Source organism: Phalacrocorax carbo, chromosome 2 (assembly GCF_963921805.1).
Source record: "Phalacrocorax carbo chromosome 2, bPhaCar2.1, whole genome shotgun sequence".
Classification (NCBI taxonomy): domain Eukaryota; kingdom Metazoa; phylum Chordata; class Aves; order Suliformes; family Phalacrocoracidae; genus Phalacrocorax; species Phalacrocorax carbo.
Window position 1 is genome coordinate 147,098,582 of NC_087514.1, and position 22,709 is coordinate 147,121,290.

General features: G+C 36.5%; 1 protein-coding gene across 10 annotated transcripts in view; it reads right to left on the minus strand.

The window, feature by feature from the left end:
* The window catches only part of NEBL (nebulette), a 273,257-nt gene that overhangs the window by 31,072 nt on the left and 219,476 nt on the right, over positions 1-22,709 (minus strand). For 6 of the 10 annotated variants that reach the window (XM_064444759.1, XM_064444761.1, XM_064444757.1 and 3 more), the window contains 12 exons: positions 21,960-22,070; positions 21,170-21,280; positions 20,839-20,949; positions 20,232-20,336; positions 16,994-17,086; positions 11,905-11,997; positions 11,434-11,527; positions 9,349-9,440; positions 6,904-7,008; positions 5,648-5,819; positions 1,632-1,724; positions 525-653 (listed from right to left, as the gene is read on the minus strand). In XM_064444759.1, coding sequence (XP_064300829.1) covers positions 525-653; positions 1,632-1,724; positions 5,648-5,819; positions 6,904-7,008; positions 9,349-9,440; positions 11,434-11,527; positions 11,905-11,997; positions 16,994-17,086; positions 20,232-20,336; positions 20,839-20,949; positions 21,170-21,280; positions 21,960-22,070 — 1,309 coding nt within the window. The remainder of the gene's footprint in view (positions 1-524; positions 654-1,631; positions 1,725-5,647; positions 5,820-6,903; positions 7,009-9,348; positions 9,441-11,433; positions 11,528-11,904; positions 11,998-16,993; positions 17,087-20,231; positions 20,337-20,838; positions 20,950-21,169; positions 21,281-21,959; positions 22,071-22,709) is intronic. The other 4 variants (XM_064444760.1, XM_064444764.1, XM_064444765.1 and 1 more) reach the window with 4 other exon arrangements.

Genomic DNA, 22,709 nt, shown 5'->3' on the forward strand with positions numbered 1-22,709 from the left:
CCAAACTGCTGACAGTATAAGAAGACTTTCTCATGTGAGAAAGTTGCCAGTTGATACTCTTGGTTTTTTAGGACGGAAACAGAGCCACAAGCCGGAAGAATTACTTCAGTCACTATTATATGTTTGATTTGCCACTGAAAAGCACAAGGTAAATTTACTTTTTTTCCAGTACAGAGGTGTATTTTTTCCAGTTACACTGTGTCCATCAAGAGAAAAAAATAACAGATTCATGTACATTTGGCAAAAACACAACACACCTTCTCTTAAGCACTGTAAATGGGAGTTAGCAGGGCTTTCAGACTGACAGTGTTACCAAAATGGTAAAAGAGAATACACAATAAAGCAATATGGCATGCAAGAAACTGTGCGGTCTTGAGACTTTGCTTTGATTCCTTAATCAGGCAATAGCTTACACAGTTTCTAATCACTTGTGACTATACAAGGATATGGAGTTAATATAGGCCTGTGAGGTCTCAATACACTATGACAGTGTCATTAGTGAAAAAGGTGGGAATAAGGGGTACCTTCTCCGTCAGATGGCCTTGTTATCTCACTGCAGTAAGAAAAGGTAGGGTTCGTGTCAGAGCCATCTGATTTATAATCTCCCAAACTGGTAGAATGTAAATACTGCTTACTGTAACGGCTTGCTCTTTCTACAAAGGTAGAAAGAAAAAATATCACAGTAAATAGATGACAGAAGTGCAAAGACAAGCAACAACAAAAACTGCAGTACTGCTAACATTGATATTCACACACTGATGGTATTAAAATTAGAGAATAGTGAATTGTTCGTGAGTTTGTATCCACTTTGAACACCATTAGTTCAAAAGGTTGCTTCAAAATCAGATGCAACTAAGCTTGTTCTCAGCTTTAAAAGAATAGCAGAAATGGAAGGTAGGATTGAGATACTAGGAAAAAAAGGGATGATGATGAAGCATATGAAAATTTCCCATGGAAAATCAAAATGTTCCTTTATCCCAGCATGCATACAAGTGCATGTGGAAATACTGCTCTATGACATTCAAAGCAATATTTAAAGTTCCACTATTAGCAGCAAAGAAAATACATGTACAAAATTAAACATTCAAAATAAACACTTGGGGGGGGGTAGGGGATCAAAAAAACTTGTAGAGCCAAAACATTGCTGCTTATTATTACATTACTTTCTCTCCTTTTCGATCTACCCTTAAATTATTAACAGCTTGGAGTTGCAAACAATAGCACAAGGCATAACATCATGTGCCATATAAGCAAAATGTGCATGGAAAAGAAATAAATTTCATAAATAGGCCACCTTCTATATCTCTGAGATTTTAGTAAAGTCCAACTATTTGAAAATTCTACTTACAGTGAGGACAAAGTAGGTCAATGCTTTTTAAGTGACTACTTGTAAGTGGTATGAATAACTGTTGTATAGGATAAGATTTATTTCTCTATTTCTTATCTGCACATGTGATTACAGCTGAAGTTCCTATAAAATACTGCTTTAAAAATACTACATTTTTTATATATATATAAAAACATATTTATAAAACATATGGCTGGCACATTGACCTGAAAATTCACTGCACCAACTTAGATTCATAAACATAAAAAGCTGAATTGGGGAAAAGTCAGGATATAAGCAATACCAGAAAGCATATGCAGACTCCTAGACTGAATATTGTCCTCCAGAGGATCAATGTCGAAGATGGAGCCAGGATCTGTGCGCCAAACTTTAAGATCTTTTCCCAAAGCACAGAAATGATAAGACAGACAAACAACAAATGAAGTAAAAGCATGAAAGGAATGAGTTTTAACAATCAGCAATGAACTTCCCTCAGCTAGAAATTAACTAAAAGATCTAGATATTCACCTGAAAGGACCAGAAAGTGTTACTTTCCTGCTTAAAAGGACTTAGTGCATTCATTTCGAGCATTGAAATTATTTTAAGACTTTTTCTCCCAATTTTTATTTTCCTTTTCTAAACACGACCATAGTATTTTATTAAGTCTAAATAAATGGAAACAAGTTAAATATCACATACCAGAACTCTCTTCACTATAAGAACTAAAATCATCCAAGCTACAAGATTATTTCCCCCAGTCCACCAACAGCATCCTTACTCCACGGAGATGCTGCAGTATATATTCCTATAGCTGACAGTTGGCAGTATACATTTCTACAGCTAACAGAGGCATTACAGGCCCTCCTTTGCATACAGTAGAGATCAAGTCAGCCTAATAAGCAGAATCAAGGGCATAGTTCATCTCATCCAAAATAAATTTCTACAAGTTGCTCAATTCATATAAACTCAAAAGTATCCATCTTTCTTAATTAATACAAAAAATGGACTAGGGTGACAAATTCATCTGTAGGAATCTACACTGTAGACATTTAGAGTTGGGTAAACTGAAGCCCACTCCTGATCTTAACTAGTAATTCCCTTTGTATTCCAAATACCTAAGTTTCCTGGGACATAGATTACTGTTGATCCACTATCCCACTATCAAAAAGCATTTTTGGAATTCAGTGTATGAATTCAGTAACAGTAGTAATTGTAAGATCTTCATTTTTAATTCATACAAGTAAGTTGTTAATATCTCTTGAATTCACAAGTGTGAACTGGATATTGAGATAAAAAAGAGCCCATAAGAAAAAAATTAATTTCATATCTGAATTTAAGTTATAATCACAGCAGAGAAGTGAATATAGATTCAATCATCTTTTTAATAAACTTTTAACAAATAGTGTTGTACAAGTTAAGAGGCTTATAACAAACACAGAAGCAGCTATAGTGTAAATTCTTGATCTACCCACATCAATCTAATATATACAATTCATATCTGCTATGTCTAAAAATGTAATAATCATTTCATCTCTCCTAAGAAGTTTAAAAATAAAACCTTGATGTAAAGTACAATCAGTTAAAGCACAAATCTACCAGTTCACACCTTTTTACGAGTGGTTTGCTTCTTGGGCAGCCCCATCTGCAAGATTTACTCAATGCATTGGAAGTGGGAAAAATAATTATCTTCCCAACTTGGTCCTTTCACTAGTTTGAGTGGTACCAAGCTAAATAATGGGTTGGTAAGTAAAGTAGGACTGTGGGGACCCCAGATATGTCATGATTCAAATGATTAATAGCCTAGAGGCAATGGAAAGAACAGACAGAGCTAATAAAATAAATCCCATGGCTTTAGAATACATTCAATGTACGTACATTATGTGTTACCTACTGCAACTCGCGTAAGGTGAGGCATAGCACTAACTCCCTCCTGACAAGATGAATAAAAGCCGATGCAAAATCTTTAGATAAACTGTGTGTTAGTCCTAACAGTGATAAATTATGCAACTACATAAAGCACTGACAGGCATGAGATGGGTGGGAGAACTGGTGAATGCCCATCTTCTCCTGTTTGATCATGCCGTAGTAAGTAAAGACATAACAAGATCAGCATCAGTGCAGCAGCCATTGATTTGTACTGATTTTATCCATCTCTGTAATCTTAAATATAAGTTACATAGAACCAGAATCTTGGAAATGTATAGCCCCAATAAATTTTAACTTCCTGGTAACTTTTGCCAATTTAAAATATCTTTATTCTCATGTGAGAATTATGGAGCCTCTTTAGTCACAGATCCAAAGCTCAGTTAGATTAATTTATCTTGATGGGTTTAGAATGGCTTTAGCATGGTTAAAACTAGTGCCTGTTCTCCAAAGCAGAGGCATTAATTTTAGGAATTGGGCATTTGAAAAAGTTGCTACAGCTTCACTGATAATACTTTAAAAACCAGCTAGATGGACTCTAACACAGAGGTACCTTTCCTAACTGTCTGAACAATCAGCTAGGAAAAACCTCAAGAGAGTCATAGCTGCTTTTTTCAGTCTTGCAATCTTTTTTTTCTAGCTGCCAAGGACATTCCATGAGCGGGGAGCTCACTGCTTCTTTTTAAACAAGCAGATAGTATAATTGCAGTTCACTCTGAAAAAGCATTAGCTGAAATATCACTGGATATTAGGCTCACAGGTTTGTCATGGCCTCTTTCCTTTAAATAGTTGCAGTATTTTTGCTGTTTGGTGGGCATGGGGAGTTAAGAATGCCTGTGTGTTTTGCTACGGGAGTATTTTACAGTGATAAACAGTACTAATATTTCAGTCACTTATAGCTCAAGGATTTATCTCAGGGATGTTCTTGATCTTAATCTGATTGTGCCTTCAGTTATTGAACACAGGACTGCACACGATTCTTACATAGGGCTACAGCACACGTGCAGCGCAGTGCAGAGTAGGAGGTTTGAAGTGCGCACTAAACAGCATGTTGTAAACTGTATATTAAACTGCAGTTTTGCAGGAGCGTTTCTCTCTCTTTGGGTGCACCACTTCTAGCTATGGAAGTGGGTACAAGTGCTTGGGACTCCACAGAAAATGGTTTTCTGAACAAGTTGTTGCCCTAGATCCAGAATGGGTGACCCTCTGAGACTTGCACGGTATTAAAAGCATCAGTACCTTCCCTAGGCAGAGCTCTAAACACTCACTTCTGAGAAATTCCTTCTGACATAAGGCTGTAGCTACAGACTTGTAAAAGGTGGCTATATAAAAGGAAAGAAATACACTCCTTTATGTCGTGGAGACTTATTTGGAGACTTTAAGGAAAAGACTGAAGAGGCATCTGCCAGGAACAGTACAGATATAGTTAACCTTGCTTTAGGCAGGAGGATGGACTCTATGACCCACCGATTAGTCCATTTGACCTGCGATTTCTCTGATTTTAGAGAGGTAGAGTTAAAGTAAACCCTTGCTATTATTACTATGTACAAAGGATTTCAGAGTGCTATCTCAGCATGGTTTTCTGTATGTAAACCCTCTGGGGTCTACAATGTTGTAAAGCACAGAAAAAACAGAAAAAGGACACACCAAAACAAAAAGAAATGAGAAAAAAAAGAGTCAGGTTACCATTTCCTTTGCCATAGCAGTCTTAACTTTTAAGAGACTTCAAATATCCATTTTGATTTTGAAATAGTGTTTATTATGAATACACCAAATGACATCTTAATGCCATGCTCTGTCTCTACATACAAAACCAATCTGTATTCTACCCTCTGAACACCTGGTCTTGGACCATCTTTTAGAACATCACTTCTGAACACTGATGTTTGGCTTACCAGAGATCTACTGAGTTATTGATGAATTACACCTTGAGATATTTTGAAAGCTGTGTGAAATTCTAAAACAAGGTGGTAAATGGAGCATGTGCAGCTCTGGAGAAATTGCTGACTGACAGAAGGGGAAATCTCAAACTGGTCTGCAACGTTTAAACATCGAAATTTTGGAGAATCACAGCTTTAGTCATCTCTCTTCTGTGCAAAATGAAGATTATTGCAGATATTTTGGCCGTTCTTGAAGGTGAAAACTCAAAGTAATAGCAATGACTATCCATACTTCAAAAAAAAATTACAGAGCAAATGATAATCTATCTCCTATTCATTCCCATTATTATTTTGCTAGAAGCTGGAATTGAACCAGTAGTTCAACACAAGTTTCATGCTGAGAAAAGAGCAAAAATGAGATCTGGGAGTATTTTTTCTTGGTTTTAATGGAGAACACAAGCAGATGCTTTCACCTTCCCCACAGTGTTTTCAATAGCAACAGTATTTAACAACTTACCAACAATTATTCCAGGTCTTCTATCCATTTCAACAATATGTGGATGCACACCTTTATATGCTGCATCACTCACAATTTGGGTGTTTTTCCGCACACGCTCTGTTACAGGATCATCTACCACTGGGGTGAAGCCTCTGCCCTTTGTCCTCTCAAAATCTTCATGGTATTTTACCTAGGAAAACAAGAATAATTACACTTTTCCCCAAGCTGCAATTGATAGCAAATGGTTATTCTATGCAGGAATGCATATGTGTTTGTTTTATGAGGCACTTAAATTCTTTGGGGTTTGCTCCATAATAGAATTGTTAAACACATGAGATAGGCTAGATGGACAGCCAAGTCTTCTCTATCTCCCTAACTTGTTTCCATTTCCACTGAATTAGACATTAACTCAAGCAGCAAAGCATCATCTTACAGCTACACAGGATGGGAAAAGCCCTCAGGAGGTCATCTGGTCCATTCCCCTCTTCTCTAAGATAGGATAGCTCTCTACTGATACAGACAACTACATCTGTCAGTAAAAAAATGTTCCAGCAGTAACAGTTCTTTAGAACTCAAGCATTTTCATTCACTAAGAATTTTGATTATATGCACAGTTTCATACAAAAGGTGCTCTTTTGCTCTTTTGTTTTATCATATGCCAGCTGACTGTAAACATAGGCTTTTAGAAAGAACTGCAGTTATTCTAAGCAGCCTGCTTTCCAAAAAAAAAAAAAAACAAGAACAAGTATATTAGGGTAGAAAGTGTTATATAACCAAGTGTTGGAACAAAACCAGTATTAGTAAGAGTTATAAAGCTGGTACCCCTGATTATGCATATTTGCTTTTTAAAGAGTCTTAATCATCAAAGAATTAAATTGACAAACATTCTCACACAAGCAAATGCACACAAAACAACTCATTCCAAGAACAAAAGTCACACAGAAACCAGGAGCGTGCACAGGCACAAGGGGAAGTGTGTCACCTAATCCAGTCAAGCTGTGTGATGCTCAAATGAGGTGTGTACTTTTTTAAAGAAAAAAAACCCAAAAGAACAGACATTTAACTGTTAGAAAACTGTTTATTAGTATTTTGAACATGTTCAGTACAGTCATATGCAGTTAGCAAACAGTCCCTCAACAGGCACGAGAAGAAAATATTCCTTCCATAAGGAGCAGAGAGTTTCATTAGTTACCTATATTAATGGAAGGCAAAATCCAGTGGAGGTCAAGTGCCACTCCTTAGCATACTCTAGTTATAGGAAGAAAGTACCCTACCATTGAGATGTTGTTTTGTGTTTCTTTGACATGCCTTAGCTCAGGTGTGTCTAGAAGCACACTACGTCTACCTTTCATCTGCCTCTGATCACTGCTGTACTTGACCTGCAAAACAGCAACAACAGCACACATGAAGTTTTTGTTTATTGTAGAAAGGACGGTAAGAATCACACCATGCAACAGTATCCTTTCCAAATCACAATGACCAACCGTCTTGCTTCTTTCTTTACACTCATTTTCTACTAGCTTGTTTCAGAGGGAGGGTACAGATGACCTAGTATATTGGTAAGGCCAAAGGGCACGTTTATTCCACCAATCACTCAAAAAATAGTAATTACCTGAAAGCTGAAACTCTTGACTGTTTAAATAACATAAGTGAAATAATTCATTGATCAACTGAAAAATATTAGAAAACACCACTGTGACTTGGATATCTTTAAAACATATTCGTACGGCTGATGATAAGCTATATTCTTATTAACCAGACAGACCCAGACTCTGTCCTCAGTCTGCTTCCAGGTTGGGGAGATTAGCTGAGAACCCCTGGGTCCCCATGGAATTCAACTCTTACAAGCAGGTTAGACCTTTGGCAGCCTTCTTACTCTTGTTTGGTAGCTTGTCTTTGCTAGCAGCACAAAAGCAACATGTCTGGGACAAATCTGTATATGCTGTTTTCAAAGAGAACATTTGGGCTGTGTTTTGTGCATCAGTAAGTACAGAAACTCCTATGTCACATTTCCCCTAATTAGCTTCTTTTGTGGCATTTCACAGACATGTAAAGATGTGAGGTTAATTATCTGTTTTAAAAAAAAAGGGGGGGGGGGGGGCAAAAAGAACCCCACACTCAAAAATTCTAAAACAGTAAAAGTAGTGGTCCTACATGTTGGTTCTAGAGTGAGCACTCTTACAGTTTCTTCTGGCTGGCTGAATTCCTCTACTAATGGCTTCCCTTAGTTCCTACATCGCATTATCACCCATGCACTGAGTGTTAGTAAATATCTCAGATTTACCTATATATTCACACTCAAAGCATTACCTCTCAATCAGTTGTGCAAATCTATTTCAAAATACATTTGTGATGAGAGGAACCAAGTACTGAAGTTGTCTAAACCTCCTTAAAATTACATATTAGTTAAGCACAACATACCTATGAAAATATGAGTCTTGGTGTCTATGTTTCATAGGTAAATTTAGTAATGTACCGAGAAACAGAATATATGGTACTGCATGTTATTCAAGCCCCTCTTAATTAATCAATAAATTTTCTTAGCAAATATATGCAGCTATATATGCTTTGAATATAAGCATTTTTTGGACAGAATAATTACAGCCAACATAGTTTGGTTTTCACCTCCTGCTCAATAACATAGAGGAGTATTTATCTCTGTAAATCTTAAGAAACAAAGTGAAGGAGTCACTTGGGGAAGAAAAGCTTAATTTTCAGAAATAAAAAAATTATTCAAAGTCTAGAATTGTTCAGAAGTCTTCCTCTTATTTTTAACTACGCACCACAAAACTCACTGACTTCAGCACATATGCATAATCATTTTAAGAACGTACTTAATTAATATGTAGTTATAAGGTCAGATCCTTTTTCTCTGTCCTTAGACAATTCCCCTGACAAATCCAACTTACTTTACTTTTCACCCCTAAGCTGAGTTCTGAAGTGGTCACTACTATTAATGCACTTCTGCCACCTTGAAACAGTGGCTCTGCGTGAAACCTGTTCTATTTACCATCTCCAGGGGCTTTGCAGCTGATGGTGTTTCAGTGTTGAGGACACAGACTGTAAGTAATTAGTCTGGTCCTTTACTTCACTATGTTGACTTCTTCCTTGCTCCTTATTAGAACAGTCTGCTGCTTCTTATGCCACTGTAGTGGCAATTAAAAAAAAAAAAAAAAGGAAAGAAAAAGAAAAGGTAGGTATTATAAAAGCCAAGAAAAACACAGTATTTTACTCTAGCGTTTGGTAATAGGATCCATTCAGGACTACTCAGCTCTAACACAGGTGGCATGTCACAGAGTGGAATGGATGACAATATGCTTCCATGCTTTGAATCATTAACAAAAAAAATTTTGTACTAAAGTTAAATTCTCATTTCCTTTGTTCTTTACTGTAATTTACTCCTGCAATCTAGCAACTAAAACTTGGTAAAAAGCGACAAAGATTCTTGAAAGAATGACTGACCTTTACTGACTCTCTCCTTGAAAAATACTGGGCCAACACAACCACAGACTTTTTTTGCAAGAATAATCAGGCAAGTCTGAATATTTTTGTTGCCCATGTGTGCAGCGCATGTACTCAAAGGATAAAAATAAAATCCATTCAGTGGATGATGGCAGTTGGATTCATTTGACATACAAAATCTAAATGGAAAAGCATATCCTCATTATATTGCTACAATGACTTAAATTCTAAATGACATAAAGGTTCAAACAACTTGCCGAGCTGATATTGTCTTGATTCTTCTTGACTCTCTCTATCTCAGGAGTGACACTCACAGCAGTAGCTTTGCCAGGCTGCTCTCTGTAGTGAACCTATTATTTAACAGAATAAAATGGTACATCCTATTTCAGCTAAAGCAATATCACATTGTCTTACATTAAAATGTACGATTTAAAAGGTCATCCAGGAAACAACTGAAAATCTAAAATGCATCTGATGTTTATTAAAGCTTATAAAGCTTGATTTTTTAAGCATAACCTTGAATTCTTTCTGTAGTCTTGTTATTAATGCATTTGTGGGGATATATACACACATGTGCACACAACATCTTGACATTTACCACACTGGTCCTTGGCTGGATAGAGAAATATCTTATATTTAGAATAGGGTAAGCCACAAATAATGCGGTAAAGTCAAGCAGAGCACATGAAAAACTGAATTTCAGCAATGTCCCCTGTGAATCCAGACACAGAGATTCCATACGGACACCATCCATGCTCTAAATTTTATACTCTGTATATTCAAAGGTGATTAAACACAGTGGGTGCAAGACATCTGACAACTGCTAGTTGAATCTAACTGCCTAAATTTCACCATGTGTTTATTTAGATGTACTGTAGGGATATCCCCTCTATCACTTTTTAACAAAATACACTTGTAGCAATGATGCATTAACCAAGTGCACACTCAAGGCAGGATCAGTATCTGAAGAAGATAAAGGATAGGATGTGGCACTGACAGACCAATCAGTCCAATGTTAACCCTGGCCCCAAATACTGTGAAGTCAGATATGGTAAACATTTAGTAAATAATTAGAGACTCTTGCATGATTTATGCCAATCCATATAGTTTTATGTAAAATAAATGTTTCCATACAAACCTTTCTTTCTTTAATAAGTTCTTGGTTCTGAGTTGTAAGAATAACTGTGCTGATACATTGCATTTATAATTCTGCAGTGCACTGTGGCAGCAGCGTATATATTATTCAAGCAATTGTCATCCCACACAACACAGTTTTGGTCGGTCCGTATCAACATGTTCCAATTGAAAAATTAACGTCTTATAAAAACGATGGTAAGCTATCAAATGGATTAAGCTTGCAAACTGACATTTGTAAAGGTAAAATGATTATTCATTATTCAAGAGTGTTTCTAGAAACATCTGAAGTTAAAGAATAGTCACCCAAAGCTATTCCAGTGACCTGAAAGATAATTTAAACTTTCCAACGAAATTTGCACAACACAAAAATTGATGAAAGGTAAACAATGATGAGAGCAGAACAACTACACAGACTGGCTTGAATCATTTGGGAAAACAGGTTTGTTTGAACAGCGTGCATTTAGGAGAGCTCGATTTGTCAGCATAAATCCAGGAATAAATACCATACACTTAAGTTAGAAGGACAGTATTCTTGAAAATTTTATCTCTAAATTGATTTGGGGAATGCAGCAGAAAACACCCCAGGGAAACACTGCAGCTATTTGTAGTCCCATGAAATACAGCTGTTGATGGAAGTTTCTAGCGAGGAGAATGGGTGGTCTCTCAAAGACTCATTAACAGGGTACAGCTACAACAAATGCAGGAAGGCAGCAGCGTGCTCCAAAAGTCCTTGTCTTCTTCCCTGTGCTCCTGCAAACAGTATATCTTTCTAATGGTTATGTCAGCCATTAAATAATAAAGTCTGATAGGAAGGTTACTGAGGAACCAGAAAGAGACAAATAAGAGCTGGAGTTTGAGTACAAATTTAGCCAATTTTTCACAAAGCAAAGAAAAAAATTAAGGCTGGAAAACGATACTATGTTTAAAAAAAAAAAAATCTGTCAAGATTTCCTGCAAATATCCAAGACAGGGAATAACATTTCAAACCATCACAGCCATTTCTTTAATTGAATATGTGGTGATTCACATGCCATTTCCCAAACCAAGCAATGGCTTTTCATAATTGCTTCCTAAAAAAGGGTTTTCAAGTAATTCCATTACTAAGCCTGCACCTAACTAAAGAAAAGGTACAGCTTCTGGAAGCAGAATTTTGTACTCATCTCTGCACCCAAAAATTATACAAAGGATTAAATAAGAGCAACTTCCCATGCTGACATTCTCTTGATTCCTCTTGACTCTTTCGATCTCAGGGGTGACGTTCACGGGTGTAGCTTTGCAGAGCTGTTCTTTGTACTGAACCTAGCAAACATGGCAGAAGATATTACACAGACTTCCAAAACAGAAAAACTATACGTCATTAAAAAGCACACTGCATTTGGGTGGGAAATGCCATTTCTTAATAAACACCCACATCTTTCCACACAATACTTAGAAGAACTGCAAGAGGGTGAGTACTATTTCAGACACAGACAATTGATACTTCAACAGGAACACTTCACTCTCACTGATGTTAATCAAAGTGCAAGGCTAAGGAGTTATCGTTTTACCATTAATTGATTAAATTAGTCTTTGTGGCCAAACAGGAACTAGCACAAACACCACAGACACATTCACTGAGGCACAAACACATTTAATACAGCAGAAAGAAGTGTGCAAGCAATGAAAATGGGGCACACATTGCTAATATTCTTCTGGTTTTCCTTAACTCTCCTTAGTTCAGGTGGATCAGAAATAGTTGTTGCATGCTGAATTTCTTCTTTGTATTTAATCTGCACAATAAATATTACGAAATATTAGCAATTTAAAGAAGATGCAGATAAGCACTAAAACATAACAAGCATTTTGTAATCTCTGACACATACTGCACAACTAGACCACACCTATCAACACTATTGACCTGAAAAGGAACAGTTATATTTCATTTGTGAAACTGGCTGCTAAGGTCTCCAATGCATATTGTTTGATACAAGGCAGCAGAGAGTGCCTAGAACAAGCCTAGTATACTAAAACTCTTACAGCAGGAACATACAGCACATGGGATTGTGGCTATCTTCACGACAACTGGGATGCTGCATATACTACTTGGAGATCTATATCACTCTGACAATGACTTGGTCTTGCTATTATCTTGCTACGGAGTCTACCAGTCCATTTCAGAAACCAAACATTTCACAGATGTGTTCTTAAAAGCATTTGTGACTTCAAAGTGTCATCCAAGTTCTCTGAAAAACAGACACTTCATGGAGAATGCAGATGTTTGGATGGATGATGCCTTTGAAGATGCTGTCAGACATTCACTTTGCTTTTGCCACATTTCACCCCTTTTAAATAGCACTGTGTTTGGATATGGTAGACTCCATAATTTGAAAGATGCACAGAACTAGAATTTCTTCAATTATACACCATATGTACCAAAACTGGAATTCAACTTAATGAGAAAGTATTGTAAGGGTAAATGGATGTGGTACTAAAAAGAAAGACATCACATTTTCTGGTTTTCCATATGCTATCCAAAAGGGTCATCCTGGAAAAATCTGTGCATTGCCTTTGTCTTACTGTCTGTTACTAAATATCTGTCCAGTATTCATCACATTCATCTTCAAATCTCTTATGCCACCATAAAATAAACAATACTTTTGACCATGCCATCCTTTACAGTGATGTGGCATGCTTTCTTTTTCTTTACAATGGTAATAAAACAGCAAAATTCACAAAAACATTCAAAATTGCGTGTGCGGTGATATGTAATAGCTGGAAACATTTTTCATTAGCAAGACTCAAAGAAGGAAAAGTACTTTAAGAACAAGGAAACAGCATAATTAATCAATTTGTACAGTTTTATATTAATGTGGCATACAAAACTCCTGTTAAACACATTTCAAGGCTGCAAAATCAAGGACTCAAAAATCAGAAAATGACACAATTAGCTTAAATATAACCTTAGGTTTGCCCCTTGTTCAAATATGCTCCACATACAGCTTTTAATACATTTTATACTACTTCATTCTATTCCTCTAAGTGCCTTATAATCATCTTTATCTATTACCAAAAGCTGTTTTTCTCAGGAGAATTCTGCCTTATTCATTACACATAATGAATGACCCTTACTTAGTGAGTAGTCTGCATGAGGACCATGACTGATAATTTTTTTTTCTTTAACTGCTCTAAGGTCCTGCTTTGATCACAGAATTACTGATTTCTTGAGGAACTTCTCTATGTTGCTCCTCCCTCAAGCATCTGAGTTTTTCACACACATTAATTCACTATTTTTGCTGTGAAATGAGGAAAAAGGGAATTGTGACAAGGAAAAGTACTATTTTTACTAGAGAGCACAGACAATTAACAGCTAATCTGGCTACATAATTTAAAAAACATATGATTATACAGCACCAGCATTCAGATGAGAATTCCCATTGAACTGCAGTTTGCAAAACAGAATACAAGAGCAGGTCCACCTCTGTGGCAAAGTATAAAACCATATACTTTGGCAATGGATTATCAGGTCTAGACGCAGGGCTTTGAATTCAGGTTCTTGCTTTTGAATATTGACTTAGTGACCTTAATAATGCTCCATAAAGGTACCTTTTGGGGAGGCAATTTCTCATGATTTAAAAACACCTACAAACGTACGTTCCTTTTTGTGCCTTCATCTTAAGCTCCTTGTGGTTTGTTTAGATTGACTGCACAAACCCATGAGAACAATTGTAGTTTGTTACCTCTGTGGATACCATCATTAGATAGAGGGCAAATTTTTGACCAAGGCTACCTCAGATACACACTGACAGCAAGGGAGTGATGAGTCTAGACAACCTTGGGTTCCACTTTAGCTCTTCTGGAATGAAGCACCTATGTGCGGGAGCACATCACTCTGCCTGTCTTTCCCCATATTTGGCCAACCCACTTGGAACAAGCCATTTTGCACTTTCAGTTCCTCTCTCCTGGTGTCTTTTTTCCCAAATGCACTGTACCAACTGTCACTTAGCAGAGAATTTTCAACTCTCTTCTCCAAGACGTGGTACTTCCAGAGAGTACCAAATCTTTTAACACAGACAAAACTTGGTTTTTTCTAAGCTCATACTTGGAAGCTGCTTTGGCTGAAATTTATAAATAAATAAATAAAGCCAAACCAGCCCAAAACACAGACCAGGAATGGAAAAATTGAGTCAAGACAGTTTAGGACTGGCAGAAATGAGTACTGGACTGGAACTACTGGTAGTTAGTACTGGACTGGAAACAAGGGTCTTTTAATAGAGACTATTAGGTAAGCTTAAGAATTGGCAGTGCTACCAGTCCTTAAAATGCTTTAAAATGCCCATTGCTTGAGTCTTAATCAGACCCCAGTTTTGTGGCGTTGACTGATATATCACAAGGGTTTCCCTATGGATTTCACACAAACAAAAACACAATTACAATCTTGCCCCAAAAGCCTTCTTCCCAGTGCTGTGTCCAGCCCCACCTGTCCCTCAATATAAACAAGTATTAAAAAAAAACCCCTGAGTTATTTGTAGCTTCTTGGTTCAGATTCAGTTACAGTCCATGGTGTGATGTTTGTTTTTAAAGTGGTGTGGGTTCTTGACTCCAACTATTCAGGAGGCTGCTTCTTCCAAACCAATCATCACAACAGGTGAGATGAGCTCAACCCCCTTGGCTGTCACCACCTTGTTTTTTAGGATTTGAAAACAGACTGTTCTGATCGTTGTCTCCAAATTATGTCATCTGGAAGAATTTGATCACTTTCAGAACATGATGCAATGGACTTTTTTGCATAGTTTGGTTGCACAGTGAGTGTTATTTTGGTTTGGTGTTCTGATATTTTTTGCACTGCAGGTGTGCTTTATATTCCATAGTTTCATTTAGCTCAGCAAATAGTTTTATAGCTGTCCTAAGTCTTTCTAGCTAAACTCAAAGATAGGTATAAAATGTTTAAATCTAATGGAGTAAAAATTAGTGTAATTTACCCTTCTTTTGGGACTCCTGTAAATTACACAATATAATTTCCCTCTTACTGACATATAATTTAAAACTTTCTTGCACATTCTCTTTAAATTTGGCATTCTACACTTTTAATAAATATTATACAAGACTTTAATAATCTCAAGTACACTACATGTAATGAAAGATCTTTGGTAAAATATTAACTCTACACACAAACTAGCAAGGTAAAGGCCATGCTACTTACATCATACTACTAAACTACTAATGCATTTTGCGTTTCTCTTGATATACTTTTGTTCAAGTGTGTTTATTAGAATACTGAACCACCTTTCACCTCCTCCTCTTCACCACCTTTTAGGATTTCTAAAACAGCAAGAGCACTGTAAACTATTATTCCATTTCACTTTGAAAGGTATTGAGAAAAAGTATTAGAGTAAGACTACTTCTAATTCGCCTCTGTGTGTGTGTGTGTGTGTGTGTGTGTCCACTCTCAAGATAAATGTCTGTGGTAACTGGAAATCAAATAGGTAACAGGAGATTAGGGTTTTTGTTTCTTGAACACCAGTACAAACCTGGCTAAAAAAACCCCAAAACCATAATTGCACAGGGGGGGCGGGGGGGGGGGGGGGGGGGGGAACACAGAAATGAAAACAACAAAAACAAGAAAAAAAAACCCGCCCTCAAATCAAGAAAACCTACAGCTTCCCAACCTGAAACACTATTTCAGGATTTAGGGCACACGATAGCTTGCATTGAATCTTTCTTCAAATTGCATTGTGTCTCAAAATGCCAAGATGAAAAGTCATGGGTGGAACAGAGAAAAATTCCAAGGAAAATACAAATCTTTCAGGACTTTTATGGAAATTCCCTCCCTGACCTTACTTTGGTGGGAAATACAGTACTTAACACCACTCGGTAAACAAGGAAATTCTAGTAGAATAGGTGTCCAGAGGGCCTAATTTGGATTTCAACTAATATTTCAATACAATCTAACATCATGTCTATGACTCACTTTCAAACTTCATTTTTAAAAAAGTATCTAATAATCAGAAAAGTCACATCACTAAGTTAAAAATGGCCCCAAAGGACTCCACATCAAAAATTTTAAATGAGTGAACAATGCAGCTACAAGTGTTTTCTTATTTGGCAGTCACTTTTCCACTTTTTTTCCAAGTTTTGCCACATATCTATCAGAAGAGCATGTTCTATTTGTAGAAAACTCTCGTTTTCATGTTTTATTTTTAGTTGCCCACTGAAGTGCCAAAGACATTGGGTATCCATAAACAACATCAATTCAGAACCAGTCTCATCAGATCCACAGATCAACTTGTCACCAGCATGTAAAAAGCACAAACCCTCCTCCTTTCATGTAGCTCGAGTCTGGACATAATTTTCCTCTTCTTGAAGTGGAAACTGTACCAACCCCTATGTAATACATATGGACTCCACAGGAACTTTACAGATTTTCTTTTTTGTGGTATGATATTTTTCTAAATTGCAAATTACAGCTGCTGTTCAGTCTGGCATATCCAGAAATACATTTCATGTTTCTCACTCTGGAAAGACAAAACTTTTTCCTCAAATATTTAGTTAAAAATGTTTCCTATTTTTCATGATGTTTCAATTTGAAACTCTACCTTTGAACACAGAAGAATTACACTAGAGTGGAGCTCTACCTCGACTAGAATGGAGGTCTATATCCAAAATCCAGTGGAGCAGTATTTGAATGAGATATGTAATATGAAAACAAAGAACTTCTAGTAAACAAGATGGAAAAAAAAATTACCACCATTTACTTACATAAGAATAATTAATGTTAATAACACTTACCGAACTAATATTCTGTTGATTTTTCTTTACTCTTTCAATCTCTGGAGTCTCTTTTACAGCTGTGCCAGCTCCTACTTCCTTCTTATAAAACACCTTCATTTCCCCAAAAGTAATTATGAGACTGTTAGCAATGCAAGTACAAGTTCTCATAAAAGGACTGGGCAATTTTCCAAGTTCCATATTGGTCTGACTATAAATCTTGCTAAGAAAGCAAATACTTCAATTTTTCTTAAATCAGGCCAATTATCAATAACTATAACATTCTGTTTGTTTTCAACTGTAACCCAGATAATCTATTATCATCCTTTAGACTGACCTCAAACATTTGTAAGTAATTGTAATGATAGTTTTAACTTTGGAAATAACATTAAAATTTAGATCATAATCTATAAACATTTATAAATGCAATTTTATGCTTGAGTAACCTCACTCATTTCAATGTATTTGAACGTGCATGTACATGCAAGATTTGAATTGGTTTTTTGATCTTCAGATCTTAAAATACTCTGAGAAGTGAACAGATATTATTATTTCTAATTTAGCAAACTAGAAAATTGACATATTCATGACAAAATAACCAGAACAGCCAGAGCTACAATCCAAGTCACGCAATATTTTCATTTCTGGGTTCAAGCCAGAATGCTGAGGACTGCATCTAAAAACAAAGCTCACTTCTGAAAAGATACATGTGCTGTTTATATAATCATCCTCTCTATTTCAATTGTTTCAGTAAAGGATAAAACACAAAGTGCATCAGTAAAATCAATCACTCAAAGTTACTGAAACAGACAGTAAATAACTGCTCCACAAATTCCAAATGTGGCTATAATTTAAATAACTATGGAGCACCAGTTCCCGCTACAAAACTCCTAAACAAATTTTATCTGAATTTCAGTATTTGGTGTCACAGCTGCTGCCATTCCAGTAAGTATTTCCAGGCTGGTAGTGCATAACCAATTCTGATCCTGGACGTCCTGAAATAAACCTTTACCATTTAGTATTTCTGGCTTTTTAAACCAAGATTTAGTTAACTTTTTTTTTTTTCCCTATCAGTAAACCTTAAACAATAAAATATTGTTCTTGATGCATGTCTCCTACTTCCTTGAAATTCTGTGTGACCTAGGGTGACCAGTACTGCCAAATATTCTAGGGGAGAGTTAATTATTTACATCATAACTCATTTTTTAAATATTCAGAAAATCTTCAAGGATTTAGAATTTTGTTTTACCATGTAAGAACAAAGACAGCTTATGAGTAAGAACTTGAAAGTTCTTCTGTACCAACATGTCAGTACAAGGTAGAAAGATTTACAGAGTGGACTGAACTAAAATATACTTTTCTTCTGTACCAAGGAGGGAGAAGTAAAAAATGTTGGAGCTGGGAATTTTTCTATGAAAGAGATGACTGTGCACTAAATATCCTATTGTAAAACATCTGCCAAATGAGCTAGTGAGCTAAAAGCAGAACTGATCTTATCTGCAGAGCTAGCCACTTTTTTTCTCCCCTAAGGCAGGAAAATACTTGAGACGAAAAATCAGAAGCCTATTAGGGGTCATTAATTTTTTTATACTGGGGCTGCTTGCAGCTATATATTACTTTAGTAAAAAGTAACTTACCTTTATAATCTAAATTACACAGAATGCTGAAAGATTAAAATGTAGAGAAAGAAAAAATGCTAATTCAATCACAGCTATAAACTCCTTTCCTACATTTGAAAGATCCAGTTCAGAAACAGAAAAAGGATGATCACAAAATAAAGCAAACACAAATCACATCAAAGATAAAATACTTTTACTTCATATTACCTAGTACAATAACAAAGAGTATATTTATCAGCCTTGGCACTGAATGGTCAGACGGGCCTACACAGCTGCATTCAGATGCATCAGAGGCTTGTCAAGGCTTAATTAAGTAGTGGAAGGTTATTATGTGCCTGGTATCTAACTGTTAGTGAGTCCGTACTGGCAGGCCCACTGTCCTATTGAGGACTCAATCGAAAGCTCTCAACGAATGGAGCAGGGAGGAAAGCAGATCAGTAAACGCTAGCTTGGATCCCCTCTGTTACATGGGGTTTCAGGGTAGCATGTTAGGATGCCAGTGACAGGAGATACGGTGCTAATCACCATCACACTGTGCAGCAGAGCACCATTCAAAACTAAGAGGCAACAGATTACAAGAAACAAAATTGGGGCCAGTGGGCCTGTCAACAGCTCCTATTAGAAAGATGTAGCTTTCAGCTGCTCTCATATGAATGAAGAAAAGGAATAGGTAATGGCTGGAAGATGTTACAGGAGAAACCACTGCCTCAGAGACTTCTCTCCCCACAGGCTCTTACTCCCCTAGTGAAGCTGCAGTGATATGGGATAGCTGCAGGTAAACATGTCTGAGAGAAACTAATTGACCTTGTACTCCTGCAGAGTTGGAGAAGCTGAGAGTATCTCTAAATTAAAGAACAATATCTGTGTCAGATAATACTAAAATATTTAAGTAACTTATATTCCTTTTTCTCAAATCATTGTCTTTATTAGTATTACTTAGTCTGCCATAACAAGCAGACACCAACTGGACAGCCTTTGGTTCCAGAGGCTGTATTTACTCCTCTTCTCTTCTGTGTTATATCACAAGCAGAGGCAGAGTTATAAACAGCAGAATTAAAGGGCCTAAAAGGAAATGGAACTGCATGCATCCCAAACTGGGCAATTTTAGAAAACTAAGCTCATAATTTATATTTGGGGATAAACTGAAACTTAAATCTAGCATAAAATTTTAAAATATATCCAGTATAACATAAAATCATTAGACATATACGTTTATGAAACCCGACCTGATCTAATTTTATCCACAAGTCTTGATGTTCTGTACATATGATAGGAAACAGATGAAAAATCTTATATCCATAGTAACAAGCCTTAGGTTTTTTTATCCTTTTAAATAAAGTACTTCCTGGGGCTTAATGGAAAAAAGGAAAAAAAGCTTCATTTAAAAATAACTGTGGCTTGGCAAGGTAGTATAAGTGGTTTAGCAATTCAAAATAACAGTGTCACACCTAGAAAAGCTGGTTGGTTTTGTTTTTTACTTTAAAAAATGAGTGATACAGCTTCTGCCAGGAAAATTATGCAAATGGTTCAAAGGACGTTTACTCATAAGTTCCCTATTTCATGCTGCAGCACAAGAGAGCCTATTTAAACTGAAAAATATCTGAGAATTTGCAAGTGAAGAGAGAAGCACTATTACTCACTGAACTGATGTTTTTCTGAGTACTTTTCATCCTTTCCATCTCTGGAGTGTCTGGGACAGCAGAATAGTTACAGAGCATCTTCTCTGCTTCATCTTTGTACATTTTCTGAAAAATAATTTCAAAATGTCTATTTCCTGCTTTCTTGGCCTCAGAATATCCAAACTGCAACAAAAGATGCTTATTACTGACAAGTCTCAAAATCCTTGTACAGTATTTATTTCAACCTCTCTCCTCCATAGTATCATTATTGTCTGTGTGGGACACCTGACACTGTCCCACACTGAAAATATATTTTTTATATATATATATAAAGCATCTTCTCACATATGTTATACATTTCCCCCTTCACTGTCAGGATAAATATATCCTTCTTATTAGGTAATGTAAAAAGACCCACAAGTAGATGTAAACAATTAAAGTCAATTTACATGGCAGGACAGGCCTAAATACAAGCAAGAATCAGGCAGTACAATTTTTTACTACACCTAAATTAATTTAATATGGGTTTGAAAGCCTCTACAAAGTGAGAGAATAATTTTGAGCGATGTATGTCAAGCACTTATTGTCACACAATATTAAAAACATTCAGCCTTTGAACTATGCCTACCTGGCTTGCTATTTCTGAAGCTCTTTTGACCCGCTGTATTTCAGGAGTATATGGGCCCACTTGCATCCCTTTTCCTATAATTTCAGTCTCCAGATCCTTTTTATATTCTTTCTGAAGAAAAAAAGAAGGAAAAAAATCACCATAAATAATTCTACAGTTATTTGTACATGCTGTCTTCAAATTCAGACTTTGAAATAAATTCTTCAATTTGTTTAATTTTTATACTGTGCACTGCTGATTCCTTATAGCCCAGTTATGTTTGAGAAGTATTCTTAACACCTCATTGTGTTTTACTTCCGAAGTAATCTTAAGAGGTTTATTCTGTACTCACCTGGCTTACAATTTCAGAAGCTTTTTTGGCTCGTTGTATATCAGGCGTATCCATGCCCACTCCTGCTCCCTTTCCTTTAATCTTCTTCTCCAAGTCTTTCTTGTATTCTTTCTGAAAAGAATGGCATTGGAAATACACACATGCCTGGCAGACAAATTCTTAAATTGTTACTACTTTAATCTGCGAGAGCCCACTGAACAGCATTCTTAAAACACCCAGTAACTTTTGATTGAACAGCATTAGTTTTCTAGGATCTAACCTGGAGACACCTATGCTGTAGCTGCTGACCAGATAAAATTTCTTTTAACAGACTGCTTACTTCAGATGTGATGTAGCCTTTCACATCCACTTGCCTTTGCAGCTTTGGCAGCTGCAATCACAGATACATGTAAGATGAGAGTTTCTCCTTTGGCTGTGGTTTAAAACACTGGGGTCATAAGGCTTTAGCATCTCTCTTATTGTGTTTATCATTTGGCCCTGACAAGCAGCTATTTTTGCCTAAAGGAAGTAGGGGCCGCAGCTACTGAACACAGCCCAGGCCAGGGGTGGTTTGTGAGGAACAAGCACCACCTGGAAAAGACGACAGAAAGGTCAAGGTTCTGGGAAGTCTTACCTTTCCCCCATATGCTGATTATGTAACTTTTAGACTCTATGCAGCTCAATGGATTAGGTATTTGGTGAAACCTGTGGTACTGATACTGCCTTAGGTTGGTCATCACCTGGAATTCCCAATGACAATAATTTCTTGTATTTTGTCAAACAGAAAACATGCACCAGGTACAGAACTGACCATGCTTGCGATTTCAGAAGCTTTCTTGGCTCGTCTTATCTCAGGAGTATCTGGACCAATTTGCATGCCCTTTCCTTTAATTTCAGTTTCCAGGTCTTTCTTGTACTGTTTCTGTGAAGAAAAAACTTCATACATTATATTCACAATAGCCAGAGAGTTACAGGTAGATTTTTGCACAAGAGATCTAATTTAAGATTTAGAGTCAATCAAAATTCTCAAGAGTCACAATTCTCAAGAGTCTTTGCAAGCTTTTGTCAGAAAAACACATCGCAAACTACACGAGGAAAATTTGAGGAGATATTCACTGAATGTACAAAACTCTACCACTAAATTTTTAATTTGGCAGAGGGTGGGGGGAAGTCAGTCCATACAGCTTGCTACAATTATCCTCTAAAGTAAACGGGAAGTTTAGCTCTGCAGAACATAGTGTAATAAGCTGGTACTCGGTGCCAGCCTAATTGAAACACATTTTACTTTTAAGAAAATATTTTATTTATGAAAAGACTACATGTTAGAAATTTAATACCATACAGAATTTTTTCCAGTGAACTTTCAGAGCAGGAGGTAGTAATTTATTCATTTAATAGGTCTTTCCTGAACCACAGCCATTAGGCAAGTGCCAGTACTCATCCGTGATTGCTGCTTTTTCCCCACAACATAAATTATAAATAACCAATAACCAGGAAACAAAATTAATATTTCATCTTCAGCTTATCCAAGCAACGATACATTCCTTGTTCATCAGCAAAT